This window comes from Prunus dulcis, chromosome 1 (assembly GCF_902201215.1).
Source record: "Prunus dulcis chromosome 1, ALMONDv2, whole genome shotgun sequence".
Lineage (NCBI taxonomy): Eukaryota > Viridiplantae > Streptophyta > Magnoliopsida > Rosales > Rosaceae > Prunus > Prunus dulcis.
In genome coordinates, this window is record NC_047650.1 from 28,834,069 (window position 1) to 28,849,141 (window position 15,073).

The 15,073-nt window shown below is 36.3% G+C and overlaps 3 protein-coding genes across 9 annotated transcripts; 1 reads left to right on the top strand and 2 right to left on the bottom strand.

The window, feature by feature from the left end:
- Nucleotides 1-171: 171 nt before the first annotated feature.
- Nucleotides 172-3,072, bottom strand: LOC117616136. Of its 3 annotated transcripts, none has more exons than XR_004584107.1 (4): nucleotides 2,832-3,072; nucleotides 1,860-2,466; nucleotides 1,038-1,607; nucleotides 172-733 (listed from the first exon to the last, which is right to left on the bottom strand). XR_004584107.1 is itself a non-coding variant. In XM_034345359.1 (3 exons), exons 2-3 carry the CDS (start codon nucleotides 2,439-2,441, stop codon nucleotides 1,170-1,172), a joined length of 1,020 nt encoding a protein of 339 aa, XP_034201250.1. In that variant the 5' UTR covers nucleotides 2,442-2,466; nucleotides 2,832-3,072; the 3' UTR covers nucleotides 827-1,169. The 3 variants fall into 3 exon arrangements, 1 of the variants encoding a protein (XP_034201250.1); XR_004584106.1 differs by having other exon boundaries at nucleotides 172-736; XM_034345359.1 differs by lacking the exon at nucleotides 172-733 and having other exon boundaries at nucleotides 827-1,607.
- Nucleotides 3,073-3,185: 113 nt separating this feature from the next.
- On the top strand, nucleotides 3,186-4,957 carry LOC117616137 (ATP-dependent Clp protease adapter protein CLPS1, chloroplastic-like). The gene is made up of 4 exons (XM_034345360.1): nucleotides 3,186-3,629; nucleotides 3,810-3,908; nucleotides 4,128-4,237; nucleotides 4,635-4,957. Exons 1-4 carry the CDS (start codon nucleotides 3,371-3,373, stop codon nucleotides 4,713-4,715), a joined length of 549 nt encoding a protein of 182 aa, XP_034201251.1. The 5' UTR covers nucleotides 3,186-3,370; the 3' UTR covers nucleotides 4,716-4,957.
- Nucleotides 4,958-4,971: 14 nt separating this feature from the next.
- LOC117616134 (ADP-ribosylation factor GTPase-activating protein AGD2-like) lies at nucleotides 4,972-15,061 on the bottom strand. 5 transcript variants are annotated; one of them, XM_034345354.1, is made up of 19 exons: nucleotides 14,863-15,061; nucleotides 14,269-14,345; nucleotides 13,624-13,724; nucleotides 13,103-13,173; nucleotides 12,779-12,841; nucleotides 12,576-12,620; nucleotides 12,116-12,181; nucleotides 11,974-12,021; nucleotides 11,774-11,869; nucleotides 11,639-11,680; nucleotides 10,610-10,825; nucleotides 10,253-10,384; nucleotides 9,460-9,675; nucleotides 8,191-8,277; nucleotides 7,822-8,091; nucleotides 7,411-7,532; nucleotides 6,652-6,742; nucleotides 5,706-6,166; nucleotides 4,972-5,373 (listed from the first exon to the last, which is right to left on the bottom strand). In XM_034345354.1, exons 1-19 carry the CDS (start codon nucleotides 14,908-14,910, stop codon nucleotides 5,259-5,261), a joined length of 2,367 nt encoding a protein of 788 aa, XP_034201245.1. In that variant the 5' UTR covers nucleotides 14,911-15,061; the 3' UTR covers nucleotides 4,972-5,258. The 5 variants fall into 5 exon arrangements, with proteins under 5 accessions (XP_034201245.1, XP_034201247.1, XP_034201248.1 ...); XM_034345356.1 differs by lacking the exon at nucleotides 14,269-14,345 and having other exon boundaries at nucleotides 14,863-14,990; XM_034345357.1 differs by lacking the exons at nucleotides 7,822-8,091; nucleotides 8,191-8,277 and having other exon boundaries at nucleotides 14,863-15,019.
- Nucleotides 15,062-15,073: the final 12 nt, after the last annotated feature.

Sequence of the window (15,073 nt, forward strand, 5' to 3'; positions counted from 1 at the left end):
TTGGAGATTAATACATAAATATATATATATATATATATTATTTTTCCTGTCTTTTTCTTTTTCACTTTCATACCAACAGCGATTCATTAAAATAATTCGTATAGTGGCCAATATGCTACGAATCTAGCAGACACTTTGGTACTTTTACTAACATAGGATATGACTATGAGATAAAGTTGAACGTTGAAAGATGAAATAAACAAAGATGTGATTTGGGAAGCAACAAAGGCTTATCCAATCACACAAACTTAGAAAACACCAACGCAGCTATTGGCTATTGCCATTGGGGAAAAGATTTTCACACATGAAAAAGAATGAAATGAAATAGTAACAACACGTAGGAGATAAGCCAATTATGGTGCCAACCATGGAATCAAGATCAAATCACTACTTACTTTTTACACCAACCAGAATGACAGCCGTAAACATCTCGGATCTCGGTCAACACACGGAAAAGACACCACAAAACACAAATCACACAAGACATAATTAACAGGGTAACATGATAAGCCCTTGAAACAGAAAAAAGAAGAAGAAATTGTACTATCTTCATACGTCGGCGGTTGCAGATAATAAACCTTTTGAAAAGAAGCCATCTCCCATGTTGGCGGTTGCCGTCACATTGAATTTCTACAACCTCCAAGCTCAAACCCTAAGCATCATCAGATCAGACCATGGAAACTCTATACCTGCTGCTGATTAATATTTACCATTGCATAGAATACATAAGAGCCTGCTGCAGAACAAAATATTGATATTACTAAGGGCAAGTTAACCTCAAGTCTGTCAGGTAAAAGAGAGATTGGGAAAGTACAAACAATTATGATCGTAATAATTGGAGTAGTTTTATCTTTAAGATTAAAAGTGGGCAGCTCTTTAGAAATGTCTGCCTAAGTTAAGTGTATCTTATTACAGAAAATATCAGTGTTGTTGTATGCCAACTTCTAAGCAGTCAGATAGTATTGTATGCAATACACTTTATCCAAGAATCCTAGAGTTTTGGTTACAAACCAAGGTCAATAGTGGCAAAGAAATACCTAGCTGAGCAGCATCTGTGGCGAGATGAAGCGAAGAAGACTGATCGATGCATCTGATCACTCTTCAGTATTATGTATCATCTAAAACTTCTTCTCACTTCATTGTACTATTAACAGTTTAAGATACCTGATTCAGTCAAGAAACATCGCCACCTTGTCTTTGAGACTGCTCTTCTTCTTCATTATGGGGGCAATTCCTTCTATAACAACATTACTATCACTTTCTCTAATGATTTCATGGGCAAATGTCACATCCTCTGTCAAAAATCGACTCTCACTCTCCTTCTCGACGGTTTTCTTCATCAAGGGGCCTAAAAACAGATCCAGCATGTCCTGAGCAGGATCCCCTGTTCCACCTGAATTTAAGCCAATTCCTTTACTTGCCAAACTCCTGTTCGGCTTAAAAGTAGTTGTATCTGCGATGAGTGATCTTCGATTACAAATTTGGGCATCAGCAGAATCTTCTAACTCATTACCGGAAGAGACTATTTCTGGAAATCTGCTGTCTGATTCACATTCTTGGTTTGATGCTTCTTCTTCTTGATTTATATTCCCATCAGCTCTAATATACTGCATGATAAAGATAGCAACTTTAGACTTCTATCTCGTGTACTTATCAACATGATATTTCTCTAAGTCAATCTAAACAATCGTCAGCCATAAATAGTGAAGTAATTTTCTCAAGTTGGTGTTCAAGTATAAAATTGTAGAATATATCATAATATCTTGTTTATGAATAGAAACCATAGCAATATATCACAGATGTAAGAACAGAAAAGATCAAAATCAATTCCCTTCAATATTAAAGTAAGAGCAAATCACCTCTTCAGCAATGATCACTAAATCCTCCACTGTCAGTTCAACATCATCATCAGTCCAAGTCCGGACTTCTAGTTCTTCATCACTTCCACAGCTGGAACCCTTTGCTTTTTCCTTCTTCGGAGCATCAGATTCCTGAACTTTTCTTCTCCCATGTCCATTACAATTCTTCTCAGGAAAAGTTCCATCACATTCTGCATCCTGTTCATTTGAGTTTCTTTTTCTTCTTTTTGTCTCACATTTTACAAGAACACGTGAGTTCTCCCCCAGTGTTTCCTTTGCTTTTTGTCTCTCTGGAGCACCAGACTCCTGCACTTTTCTTCTCCCAAGTCCACTACACTTGTTTTCTGGAACATTAGCTTCATAGTCTGCATCTTGTTTAGTTGATTTTCTTTTTCTTCTCTTTGTCTCACATTTTACAAGAACATGTGAGTTTTCTCCCAATGTTTCAGTTTCATAAGAGGCAGGTCCTTCCTCTTTACCATTACTAGGCTTCCTTGCCTGGCCAGCAGAAGATATGCCCACCATCCACTGTGGTAAACGTCTCCTACTTCCATCATCTGATTCTGGAGCAACTCCCACCATTTCTTTTTCTCTCAACTAAACTAACCTATAAATTCATTAATGGTTGAAAAAAATATGAGATGGCATCCAAAAATTTAACCCTAAAATTATTCAGTTAGCTACTCAATCTTTTAAAATGAAATTATCATATTAACTTGTATTACTAATCGATTCAACAATCCCAAACAACTGAGGCGATTAATTTTGATTGTTATCAAAAGCGAAAACAAAAAGGGGTGATTAATACGCATAGCTCTAGACTCAGTTCCAGTGTTTTACTTAAATCAGAACCCTAACAAATTAACAATGCACCTAATGCGAACTCTTAATTCCGCTTGGTTCCCGAGAAAACAGGCAAAACAGAAGGAAATGGAAACCGAAACAGAAAAAGGAAACCCTAAAAGTACATACCAGTACAGTACCAGGTCGACGAAGCCAACAAGAAGAAGCGAAAGAAATAAGAGATGGTCTGGATGGATGGGGTTCCCCAAGTTCCCGTTTTGTCCTTGTGTTGTGGCCTGAGAATTTGACGGTCATAGACTCCGGGATGGGGGGGTCGGATTGGGATGGGTCGGATTGGGTCGGATTGGGATGGGCTAAGCTTGGCAAGAAACGATGGGCTTAATTGGACCTGGACTTTGTTCTAAATGTCTAAAACGGATCATCGCACTTCGAAAATAGAAAAATTAAAAACTAAGCAAAAGGACAAAATAGAGGAGAGAAGTATCTAGAGACTTCTGAAAAGAAAATCAGCGGATGCAATTGAATACCGATCACTCATTTGCAATAATTTTTACAGGCCCTATATCCAGTGAAAAATTAGGACCTGTATAAAAACTCTTCCTGAGAATTGAGAAACAAACTTTGTCATCTCCTAGTTCCTTCCTTCCTTTCTTTCTTTGTGTGTTCTTGTTTTCCCCTCAACTCAAGCTACTACCAGGCTAGCAGAAATGAACATGGCTCTTACAGGAGGAGCAACTACTACGTCGTCGTTTTCCCTGACCAAGATTGTTGGTTTCCCTCCTCCTCCGTCCCCAAGTCGTAGTTGTTCTAGGATTCTGGGTGTCAAGGAAGGCCAAGAAAGATGGAGAGGTGGCAATGGCATGGCTGTGAAGGCCAGGTTTGGGTCTTCCAAGGGTGGTGCTGGGGTCTTGGAGCGCCCAAAGTTTGACCAATCCCAATTTGACCCTGCTACCCAGCTTGAACAAGGTACCTACTTTATCATTTATCCTTCAACTGTCTTGATTTTTCTCATCTGGGATTTTTGTTTTGTATTCAATAGTTGAGATTTGTTATGAAGAGGGGGAGAAAAACATATTAGAAAACCGAATTGCAATGTAGCACTGCACTGCACTATTCTTCTGCCTTTGTTTAATGTTGTAATTACAGGAGGAGATATTGGACGACTCAAGGACAAGAGAGGTATTGGGAGTGGGGATAGTTACAGAGTTTTGCTGGTTGATGATGTTCGCCACACTGAGAAATTAGGTAATTTCCTTTTCCTACATATACATGACATTGATATATACAACTCTACCAGACTTTTTTTACTGCAAGACTTAATGTACTCCTTGGTTTGGAGATTGAATTTTTGATGGCACTCTCCAGCCTTATTCATGAAGGAAGGAGGTGCTGCTATCATCAGGAGGACAAAGGAAGGATGTAATTTTGATAAAAATCTGAGATCATTTTTGTGTTCTTTTGTAGTTGCAAAGGTCGTGCCCCAAGTTGTTCCATCTGTTACCCCTGATGATGCAAGAGGACTATTTCTTAAATCAAGGGAAAACGGGATTGCTGTCGTTATCGTTACAGTAAAGGTAAATTCTCTAGTGTATCTATTGTAGCATAGCTTTGCATAAATACAACTCTTTGGTCAAGTTTCTTTTAATTCTTGCATCTTCATTGTTAGTTTCTTTTGGGTTTCTTGGTTTCTTGGCCCCTACCCAGAAATGAAAAACAAAAATGGATGTTTTCACATTACATGGGGGAATCTAATAGCACTTAGCTTGACTGATAGACAATGCTGTCTTGATTGGTAGCTACGACGATTATATAATAGGAGGGTTGGGAAAGGGATCATAAGATTAAAAACTAGTTCCACTTTTTTGCTACATTTTGTTCTTTCGTGTAATTTGTTCAAATAATTTTAATAGCAATCTTACAAAGCACAAAAGAAAAAGGAAATTGATAGCAGTACTTTGTTTTGGTTGTCAGGAACATGCTGAATTTTACTCCCAAATGATGATTCGTGGCGGGTTACGATCAACAATAGAACCGGATTCAAATAGTTTGTGAAGCAGTCAACCAAAGATCCTGCAGTTGCAATTTAACAGTTGCATTTGTAATAGTGATCCAATTTTGAAGTTGCAGTATGCGTTTGGAGAAATTTTTGATGAAGAAGACGAGAGAGATGCCAAGTGCGGGCATTATTTTTTAATATGTAGTATTGTATTCGTAAAATTGGGTAGTTCGACGGTTACATAGTAAACGTATGTGTGGGTATTATTTTTTGATATGAATCCCAATGAAATTCATAACTAAAAGGTCTATCTGACAAAAGGAAGTTAAGGGTACATTATGTAAAAATTGCATCTAATCGTATTTTGGGCTTCAGAATTCTCATAAAATAGAATACATTACTCAAATGATGAAAATGAAAGAGAAAATTTGTGAAAACCAGCTACACAAATTAACAGATAGGAAGCTGGGAAAGACTTCTATTCTTACACAGGAATTAGGCTTTATTCATGATATGAGTCAGTCGAGTCAAAATGGATTTTCCGGCATTAGCATAAGTGAGATGGAAGCCAGAAACCACGTGAGATGGAATTCTCTGTTTCACTCAGATTCAGAAAGTTTTATAAACAACTCCTCATCTGTAATTGCCCCCATCTCCATCGCTCTCTCCAGTGCACTTTGCCCTCCTCCATCTTGAATTGATGGGCGTGCGCCTCTGCATAACTAGTATGTTAGTACATGGCATGGCATTATTAACAACATTAACCCAAGATGATATCAGTTACTTCAAAAGTTCCCTTGTTTAATAGCCAATTGAAAGGAATTTGAACATACAAAAGTTACAATGATCATGCAAATGGAAGGGGCTGCTTATATCAACATAATAGTACTGAGATGAGACGATATCAGTTAGTTCAAGTTCAAATTAACTGTTACAGTCATCTTATTATCAAGCGGACAAAAAGTTTTCTGATTTATTCTAAGAATGAAGAAAGGATCAAAAAATTTCATATGAAACACAGTTTTCAACACCAATAGATACATTACCTCCTAAGTAGAAACTTTGCCAACGAGTTGTTCCCACTGGAGATACAGCGGTGCAAAGGAGTCCTTCCGTGGAAATCACGCAAATTTATGTTGGCACCAAATTGCAGCAACAATTCAATCATCATTGGATTGCCACAGTCACAAGCCAGATGCAGTAATGAACAACCTTGAAGACAGTTCCCTGGCTCATTGGCATCCTTGATTCTCTCGCATGCTGCTGGATCGTGCTGTTTCATCTCCATTGTGTGAAAATCTGACTCCAAGTCTTGTGCATCAGCATGGTGATATAAATCAACACTCACCACGTTATCAAAGGTAGTGTCAATGATGTTCACATCTGACATCACAATAAGACGATAGACTTCTTGTAAATTACAAGTCTTCACTGCTTGCCATATGCTTGCTGCAAGAAGAGGCATGCCCGATACAGCTTCTCTAACAACCATCACTTTCTCTACGTACTGCTTGTGCACAGAAGATAATTATTGTTAACATTAAAAATTACAGCCTTGTTCTTAATTACATGAGAAAAATGTCACGATTAACACACAACACCAGGGAAATTGGAAGGTAATAGGGAGATGAATGCAGAATGCAACGGAAATTGGAAGATGATACGAATATGTGTTCAAACAGTAAAATACAAAGACACATACAAATGAAAAAGATACTGTAAGGACAAAAACTTCTATATTAGTGTCTACCAAACTAGCATACACAGTTGTCCCTGTTTTGGATCATATGAAACTTTTGGATAAAGTTGGTTCTTAAGATTCACCATCCTTTATTTTTCCAGTTATAGTAACCAAAAATATTTTCAAGAAAACTTAAAGCAACTTTCAAGCTATATGCATTTTTCCAAATGTTTTTTTTTTTTTTTCTTTCTTTCCATATTTTATATGCATGTTCCTATTATAGAATTGAGGAAAGGAACTTCATGGATTACCTTTGCTTGAATGTATATTTCCTTATGCTGAATTGCATTTTCGGGGCCTGGTTTTAAAATTGAAGCCCTAGTGGCCTTTGAGCCATTCGCTCTGCAAAATATTTACACCCAACATAAATTACACAGCGATATACATAATTTCTAATACAACAAAGCACATTGCTTAGATAAATCCAACAGTTCGGAAGGGATTAAAGGAAGCTGTCCTTTGTGAATTATTATTTTTAATTGTAGGCTAAAAGTACTTGAAAGGTCATGCATGCTTTTTTGTGGACAAAAGTATCCATTCATAAAAATTCCAAACACCGTGCTACTCCATATATCCATACTGTATAGAAGAAAAAAATATATGCCATGAAGCACCTAGCTACTCCATATTCCATTACTGTACTAGAGAATTTGTTGATAGTTATGAACTTAACATTCTTCATAATTGGGTTTCAACATCTTACACTTAACATTCAAGTTTCTGGTGTGGAATTAATAGAAACTGAAACCCATAAAAACATCCTCGATTACATTTCTTTTAAGCTTCCACATATAAACTTCAATGTGGAAATCAACAGTAATTTTTTCTTTCTTTCAGAATATAAATAAAGGGTAATGATTTCCTCACTCCAATTTTATCCACTTACACTCCTTTTTCAGTTATAAAATGGAGTGAAAGTGGATAAAATTGGAGTGGGGAAATCACCACTCTAAATAAATTCTGTGATGTGATAACACTGGCCATATTGAAAATACAATTGGAATTCTTACCTTTCATTCTCAAGTAGAAGCGTTCGTTCCCATACAGAGTTACAATAAGCATTACCCAAGTTGCGAAATAAGTCCACAATTGTAGGTTCCCAAACCTTGACATCTAATGTTAAAGATCTCACCTGCAGTTATTAGTACAAGTCATCTTTTAATGGGGGATCTTAAACGAGAATTCAAAATAATTGGTATAGAGAAATTCATAATAATAGGATTTCACCAACACAACTCTAAATGCTTTAACTTCCCTAACTTTTCGCAAATAACAAAGACAATCCAAATTATTAATCGTATAGAAGGGTAGGCCAAGAGGAAAATGACACAAAATAAAACTTATTAATAAACTGGAAGCTGGCAGACATCTACACTAGAGCAAAACACAATCAGTTCTCAACTTTTCATTTCTTTGCGCACCTTTGAAATATGTACACCAAGATTCCGGTGAACACCAGAACATTCGATGCACACCAGTATGCCAAGATTAAGAGATGCCCAATCAGGCTCAGGAGCACTGCACTCTGCACAAAGATCATTTCCAGGGATTTCCCTGAGAATACTAGAAACAGAATCTATTCTGTTGAATTTTATGGTATCTTCTCTACTTTCATTGCTATTTAGTGGATGAACACCATATGTGCCAAGACCAGATTTACTACTCTTGAGATTCATGTTTCTAGGATGTGGCTGCATAAGATACAACGAAACTTTGTTAGTCGCAATGCTTGCATGCAAGCCTTGATTTTTAGTTATACAGAATAGTCACAAAGCTTTCGAGGGAGGGACCTGTTCAAGAAACTGAGAATTCAGAAGAGATTGAATAGCTCCTGTTATTTTGTTTATCCAATCCATCCTATCTGCATCATTTTCAGCCTGACCAAAACAGAATGGAAAATGTTGCCTGTCAGAATGCTGTCCCGGACTTCAATTATGCAGCTATTGATTCAGATGGAATGAAAAAAATGCAAGGGTGCAAGCGATGAAAGGTACTAGTTTGCTAAGATTTCATTATGTTGCCAATTATCTTTAGCCTAAATCATCCCCCTGTTTTCGCTTGTTTTTTAAGATTTCACTATGTTGCCAATTATCCTCTTTTATAGGAGACTCTCCTGTTTGCTTACATGAATTGCACGAATTAACAAAAACACAGCCCCTTTCATCAAAATGTCCATTATCAAGATCTTTTTCCTGTTCAAGTATAGAAAGCTAACCATGGAGGAACTCTTGCACCACAAGTTTCTCTCTATGGGAAGGGGCTAATGACCAAATAAGTACCAGTTTTAAGTAAAGATTTGATGATGGTATGAGTATGCATTGGAGCAATAACATTCCAATTTATCATTAGTGCACATTTCCAGTTGTAGTGACAACTCATCTGCTTCATCTTAACTTTCAGGAGTCAGACAAAGCGAGGTGTGCTTTGGCAGAGCATGCTTGTTGGCGTCCATACCCTTTTGACCCTACCAAACCTGAAACTCAGTCAGCCTTTTTAATTGGGTTTTGCTTGGGGAGTGGGGAGGAGGGAGGGGATTATTCAGTATCATTGACTTGAGGCAAAAAGTACCCTGTCTGCCTGCAAGGGGGAGACAGTGAGTTGTTTTTATCAACATTAAACTAGTTTTGCGGTTAACTTCAACTACATTCTCACATTTACAAATGTGGCATCCGAATGAGATAAAGAGAAAATGCTATCATATATCAACTTATTATTTCCAAAAGCTATACATGAGCCTAGTAGCTTTTTCTCGTGTTTTTCTTAGCAGAGTTATCTCTTTCAACCATTGTGTTTCCAGAACTGTCTCGGTGGCACGATGAAATGATAATGCAACAAAATAACCTTTCTTACAACAGCAAAATAGGAGTACTAGAGCTCTTGGATTATAAACTTGGTTTCAGGATTTCAAGGTCTTGTGCCTTCAAATTATTGGCAGCTTACCTCAAGTAGTTGGTATTATGGTCATGTTGAGAGTTGAGATGAGTTAAGCCATGCATACAATTTTTAGTTCTACAATACGGCACCATAATGAAATAACCAACAGCCAATCAACTAATTACCTGCAATGTGTAAGTTTTCAGTGGGGATATTATTCTGAAGCAAAGTCGAAGATCTGTATCCTCTGCATCCATCTTAATTGTTGAGGTGCACAGATCAACAGTACGGCAGCCCAGAATGTTCTCATTAAGTGACGGTCCCCTATGTCTTGAACGAAATCTACCAAACACACCACTGTGATGTTCAGGTGAACGCGTGAAGTGATGTGATTGAGAGCCCTATGATGGTAACGGATGCAAGAAAAAAGAAAAATCAGGAGTCCATGCAACAAAAACTAACATTATCACTGGAATATGACATATATGAAATAGTTATTTAAAGATCATTCAAAGATACAGAATCCAAAACTTACAGATAAAAATTAGCCGAGAAAATTGTATAAATGCCTGATGGTTTCTGAGGATAATATCCAGCATGCTTTCTATTCTTTTTGTGTTTAGTTAGAATATATTATTCAGTTTATGGAATAGTAAGGAGAAAGGGATTCCGAGAAAAGGAAAAAAGAAATAAAGAAATAACAGAATCTTTGAAGATAAGGTGGAGGAAGTCGGTTTTCTATGGGATAGAAGTAGATTATTGGTGTCTTTATGGGCTTCATTTGTCAAAGCATTCCACGGATTTTCTCTTTAGCATAATTATTGGGCAGCTCTGAACTTAAACCAATTGTAATATTTTTCTTGTAATTCTCTGGTTTGTATATGTTAAGCATACATGAATTTCTTGTATGTCTTTTCTTGCATCTTTCTTTCTAATTAAAGTAAGGTTTACTATAGTTTAAAAAAAATGGTAACACACCATGGGTTTGGTACCCTTAATTCTGTAATAAAATAAAGACCCTTGATTGTTCAGTACGAAAAACCTCCTCTTCCAATCTCCCCTTAAACTTGAAGATCGTTTCAATAGATATCCTTGCTTGATTGTCTGGACCTAAAATATGAAACAAAATTAAGAATTATGTGATTATTCTTCTTTGAAGTAAAACTATACTACCAATAAAGTGACATATAATCGTATTAAAACTTGAATTCCAACAATACAAATAATAGGAGACTCTCAGAAGTAAAAAATTGAAGACACATTCTAACATTACATATCGCAAAAATTGAAGTAAAAGGTGCAATCATGCAAAAATTCGTCAACCAATTCTATTACCTTCCCATTTGCACTGGACTGCATGATTGCGTCTATATTTTTGTAAGAAGCCAAACCAAAGGCACGATTGCCATCAACCGCTGCAGAAGGCTCAATATTACTGGACGCTCGTACACTGTCCAGCTCGGCTTGTGTTCTAAATTCCTGAATCCTTTTGTGAAGTTTCTCTTGCTCAACGGTGGACTGTTCTTTAGATTGTTGTGCATATGTCAACACCTGATTTCAGGAAAATAAGTTAATTATCAATTGAAACTATCTCTCCCTAAACACTAAATAAACATAATTGTCAAAGATGGCAACCATAAAAAGGTTCTGCCCATGGCATGAATGTACGGGTGACATGAGATCATCAAATGAGGTCAGGTTCAATGGGTTGACTCAAACATAGAGTGCAACTTTAACATGAAACTTCCAATTGCCAAAAATTAGATCAAACCTTGTTAAACTATAATTATTCAATACCTAAAAATATTGTGAGAGAAGAAGATCTAGTCAAACTCTATTGGATGGTAATCCATATTTCTCCAATAAACACAGTAAGAAAAAGAGGGTCGGGGGAGAGTTCTATGCATCATTGGCATGAATGTATTCATGTAACAAATGTCAAGGAGTTAGGCTAACAAGTTTTACTAGCATTTGGGTTGTTGGCACGAGGATGCACTGACTGTAATCACAAAGATCGAGGTTCAAAACTCCACAAGGCACAAATGGTAAATGATATCCATCGCTCAGGAGATATTTGTTTGGCAGAATTGAATTATAGGCATCCCATACCCATTCCTTGGAATGGAGGAAAGGGGTTTCTTAGAAACTCATGGAATCCAGCATCCCAAATAAGGAGGGTCGGTCTTCTAGTTTGGTAGGTGGAAAAATCTCTATAAAGTTTAACTTAATTGATAATTTTTTAGCTGAATCCAATGCATGGTAATTCAGCTTACAGGCAGGATAAACTTCACCTCTCTTATTATTAATAACTCCAACCTTTAATTAATCCATAACTATCAAATGAAAAGGGAATTACATTCATACCTGGTGAATATATGGTTCCATTTGGCTGAATAACTCGTATCCCTAACCATTACAAAAAAATTATTCTTCTCAGCTGTCAAAATGACATACATTCACATGTAAAGAAGATAAAATCTAATGATTGCACAAACAGACCAGCTTAAAGTATCTCAGATGAGCATCCATGATTGCACTAATAGATTCCAAAAACTCGTACTTCTTTTTTGATTCAATATTCATTAGTGAGTTTACCTGCAGTCCTTAAAATCACAGAGAAAGGTCATTACAAGCAGAAATAATTAAGGAAAAAATGCATGACACATGCAAAAGAGATCTGCAAACATAGAAAGACATACTAGGTTAAAGCGGCTCTTCTCGAATGTTGATTTTGAATTTTGTAGATCCTGTCATGAATAAAGGATGGTGAGCTCCTCAATTTTTCCGATAAGAGGGTGTCTACTGTCTAGACAAGAAATTACTGAAGTAACAGGCACACACCTCCTCTAGTTCTGCTACAATGTCTCCCCGTGTATTCTTCTTTAAGGACACAAACTTTTCCCGTGCCTGACATTGAGTAAAACAAAATTTTATGCAACTTCATTAGATATCAACTCAAGTGCCTGAGATTTAAACGTGAGACGAAGTGGAAAACTGGACAAAAAATACAAACAGAAAATATAAGACGCCGAAGTAAATGCGCATACATGGACAGTTTCAAACCCCAATATGTATAATTTTTTGGCTCATCATCCATACAAAAAAACAATTTTAATGATGTCCACACAGATCCCAATCTATAAAACCCAGACCCAACGGCATTTAGGTAGAACCAAGCAACTAGAAGCTTCCCTTCTTAGGGACCAAAGCTATAATATAAGAAAGTATAAATCGAATTAATATCATTGCCCCGTATCATATAATCACACAAGTAGAAAATTTTCATGGAGATCTACAATACCTGATCATAACCATGTATAGCTTTGTCAAAGCGACGTCGGGACTCCTGCAAAATTAAGAGAAAAGCTTGTAAGAAAAAGAAAGCAAAAGTTTTGAGAACTTCATCACAATTTACGCTTAGTCATCTATCTTACTACCACAATGCCTGCACCAATTTCCATTAGCATAATTATCGTAGAAGCTAAAAAAGGAACAAAGAATTACCTTTGCATCTTGCATATCAACTGTCATAAAGTTCATCAACCGATCAACCAACACATGCTCTACCTGTAATCCATAATTTTCCCACCAAATATTTAGAAAAGAGAAAGAAAAAGAAAAGAGATTTCCGTATAATGTTACTCTTAAATCTATATTTTCTATTTGGTTTGTCTGGGAATGGTCGAACCCCATATGTACATCAACCTCACCAAACCATGTGCTGCCATTTTGAGTGACCATTACAAAACACATAGAAAGCATGCCTCACTTTCACCATGTAACATATTAAGAAAGATTATTCCATTGATTGGCTACCTAATGACTCACTTGGAAGCGAAGAAGCTCTTTATAAGTGGCAAGCTCTTGAAATGCAGTAACGAATTTGGACATTACTGGACCTGGAATAAAATATCACATAAAAAGCAAGTTAAACTATATACATATATATAGTTTGGAACTTAACTGTCAACTCAAAGAAAAACTAAAGGACAAAAATTGAAAGCAATAATCAACTAGCAACTCGGAAAAGAATGTAATCCAGTTGAACTGAAGATCTTTCCTTGTTTTAAATTTAGTATATGAGAAGTTCTCTTTCCCTTTCCGTGTTATACTAAAATTACACCACAATTACAGCTTAAGATACAAAAATTTCTCATTTCTCTTTCACAGAATAAAATTAGACTAAATACATCATTGACTACAATTAAAACCATTTTGTATTTAAAAACACTAAATTGAAAAATTAGAAATCATTATTGTCATTTCATCCTATGCACCTTTATGGTTTCTATACATTTTTCTGGAAAAATAAGTACGTAAAGCAGAATACAATTATGAATCCCAACAACCTCCTATGGATACGCTAACAGGATCATCCAGTCCACCACCAAATGCTTCCAAAGAATCTGCAAAAGTGGTGTCTCCATTACATGCTTCTCCGAGAGCCGCCCTGTGAGAAAAACAAAGACAAGAATCAAAACTTGCCTCTGCCAATGACTTTAAGTTTAATTGTTAAAGATAAGACTTTAATAGGGATCGAAATAAAAAAAGAACATCTACTGGTGCCACTTATTGTCTATCCTGCTAATGGGTAGAGACTTTGTTTATAAATATTGAAATGCAATAGATAATCACAAAAATAAACTTGAAGGATGAAACAAAGGAAAGAAATTCACTTCAGTTCAATAACTGAGAATGCAGTGACATCAAAGATTCTGCTAACTGCTACCAACTCTAATGCCGACCAAAAGCAGCCTTTCTAACAAGCAAGATTTTCTGCAACTAAACGAGGTGTTGCCCACTTAACACTAAGCAAACTTTGGAGTCTTTGTTAACATTAGGGTATTCACCCTTATTCAACCAAACTCCTACACTTTTTACATATGTGATATTTATTTGATGTTTACTTCTTGGTAGTAGGTTTTTTTCAATAATAACTATTATAAACTCCTGAGGTTCTACACAAATAGATGGGAAACATCGTAAACACTTACATAAACTTCTTACACCCTTTGTATAATTTTTGGCAGCGATCTTTCAACTCATCGGCTGTCTGTTCTAGAGAATATATCTGTTGAAGAAGGCAAACCGATCATTTTGATATCATTGAAGAACACGAGAGACATCCACAACATCAACAAGTCTGTTCTAGAGAATATATCTGTTCTAAAGCTAACATACTACAAAATTTAACTTGTATTCTTATATTTTACTAGAGTTGGTCATCAAATTGAACAAGGTCACAAAATAAATGAAAAAAGTAAACTACACCCACCACCATTATTGCTCTCAGGTATGATAAATTTTAAGAATTCATGCCTTGTTTCATGTTTTATGCTACAAGTTGCTTAATCTTGAATTAAATATATACATAGTAATTCAAAGTCAAAAATTCCGTTGCAAGCCAGTAAAGCTCGTTGTCAGCTGAAAATATTTATTTCTACATTAAAAGTATTGCACATAAAATCCGAGAGAACGGAGCTATTTACAGTGAGAGTAGTGCGATGATTTCATCTCCAAATTCATATAATTTTAGGGGTTGAAACTTTTCTCAAAACACGAAATCCGAATATGTAAATATTTATCACCTGCTTCTGAAACATTGGGGAATCCTCGAGTTTGATAAATGCCGCCATTTTCCACTCGAATTTGGAGATCCAATCTCTCTCTGTCTCTTTCTTTCTCCGTATTCGCTCTCCAGCTAGCTCAGACTTTTTTTCCTTTCTTTTTCAGATCGAATTCGAGCACATGGAGCAACTCGCAAAATGCATATTTTGCGGAGGGGTTATTTGGTCATTT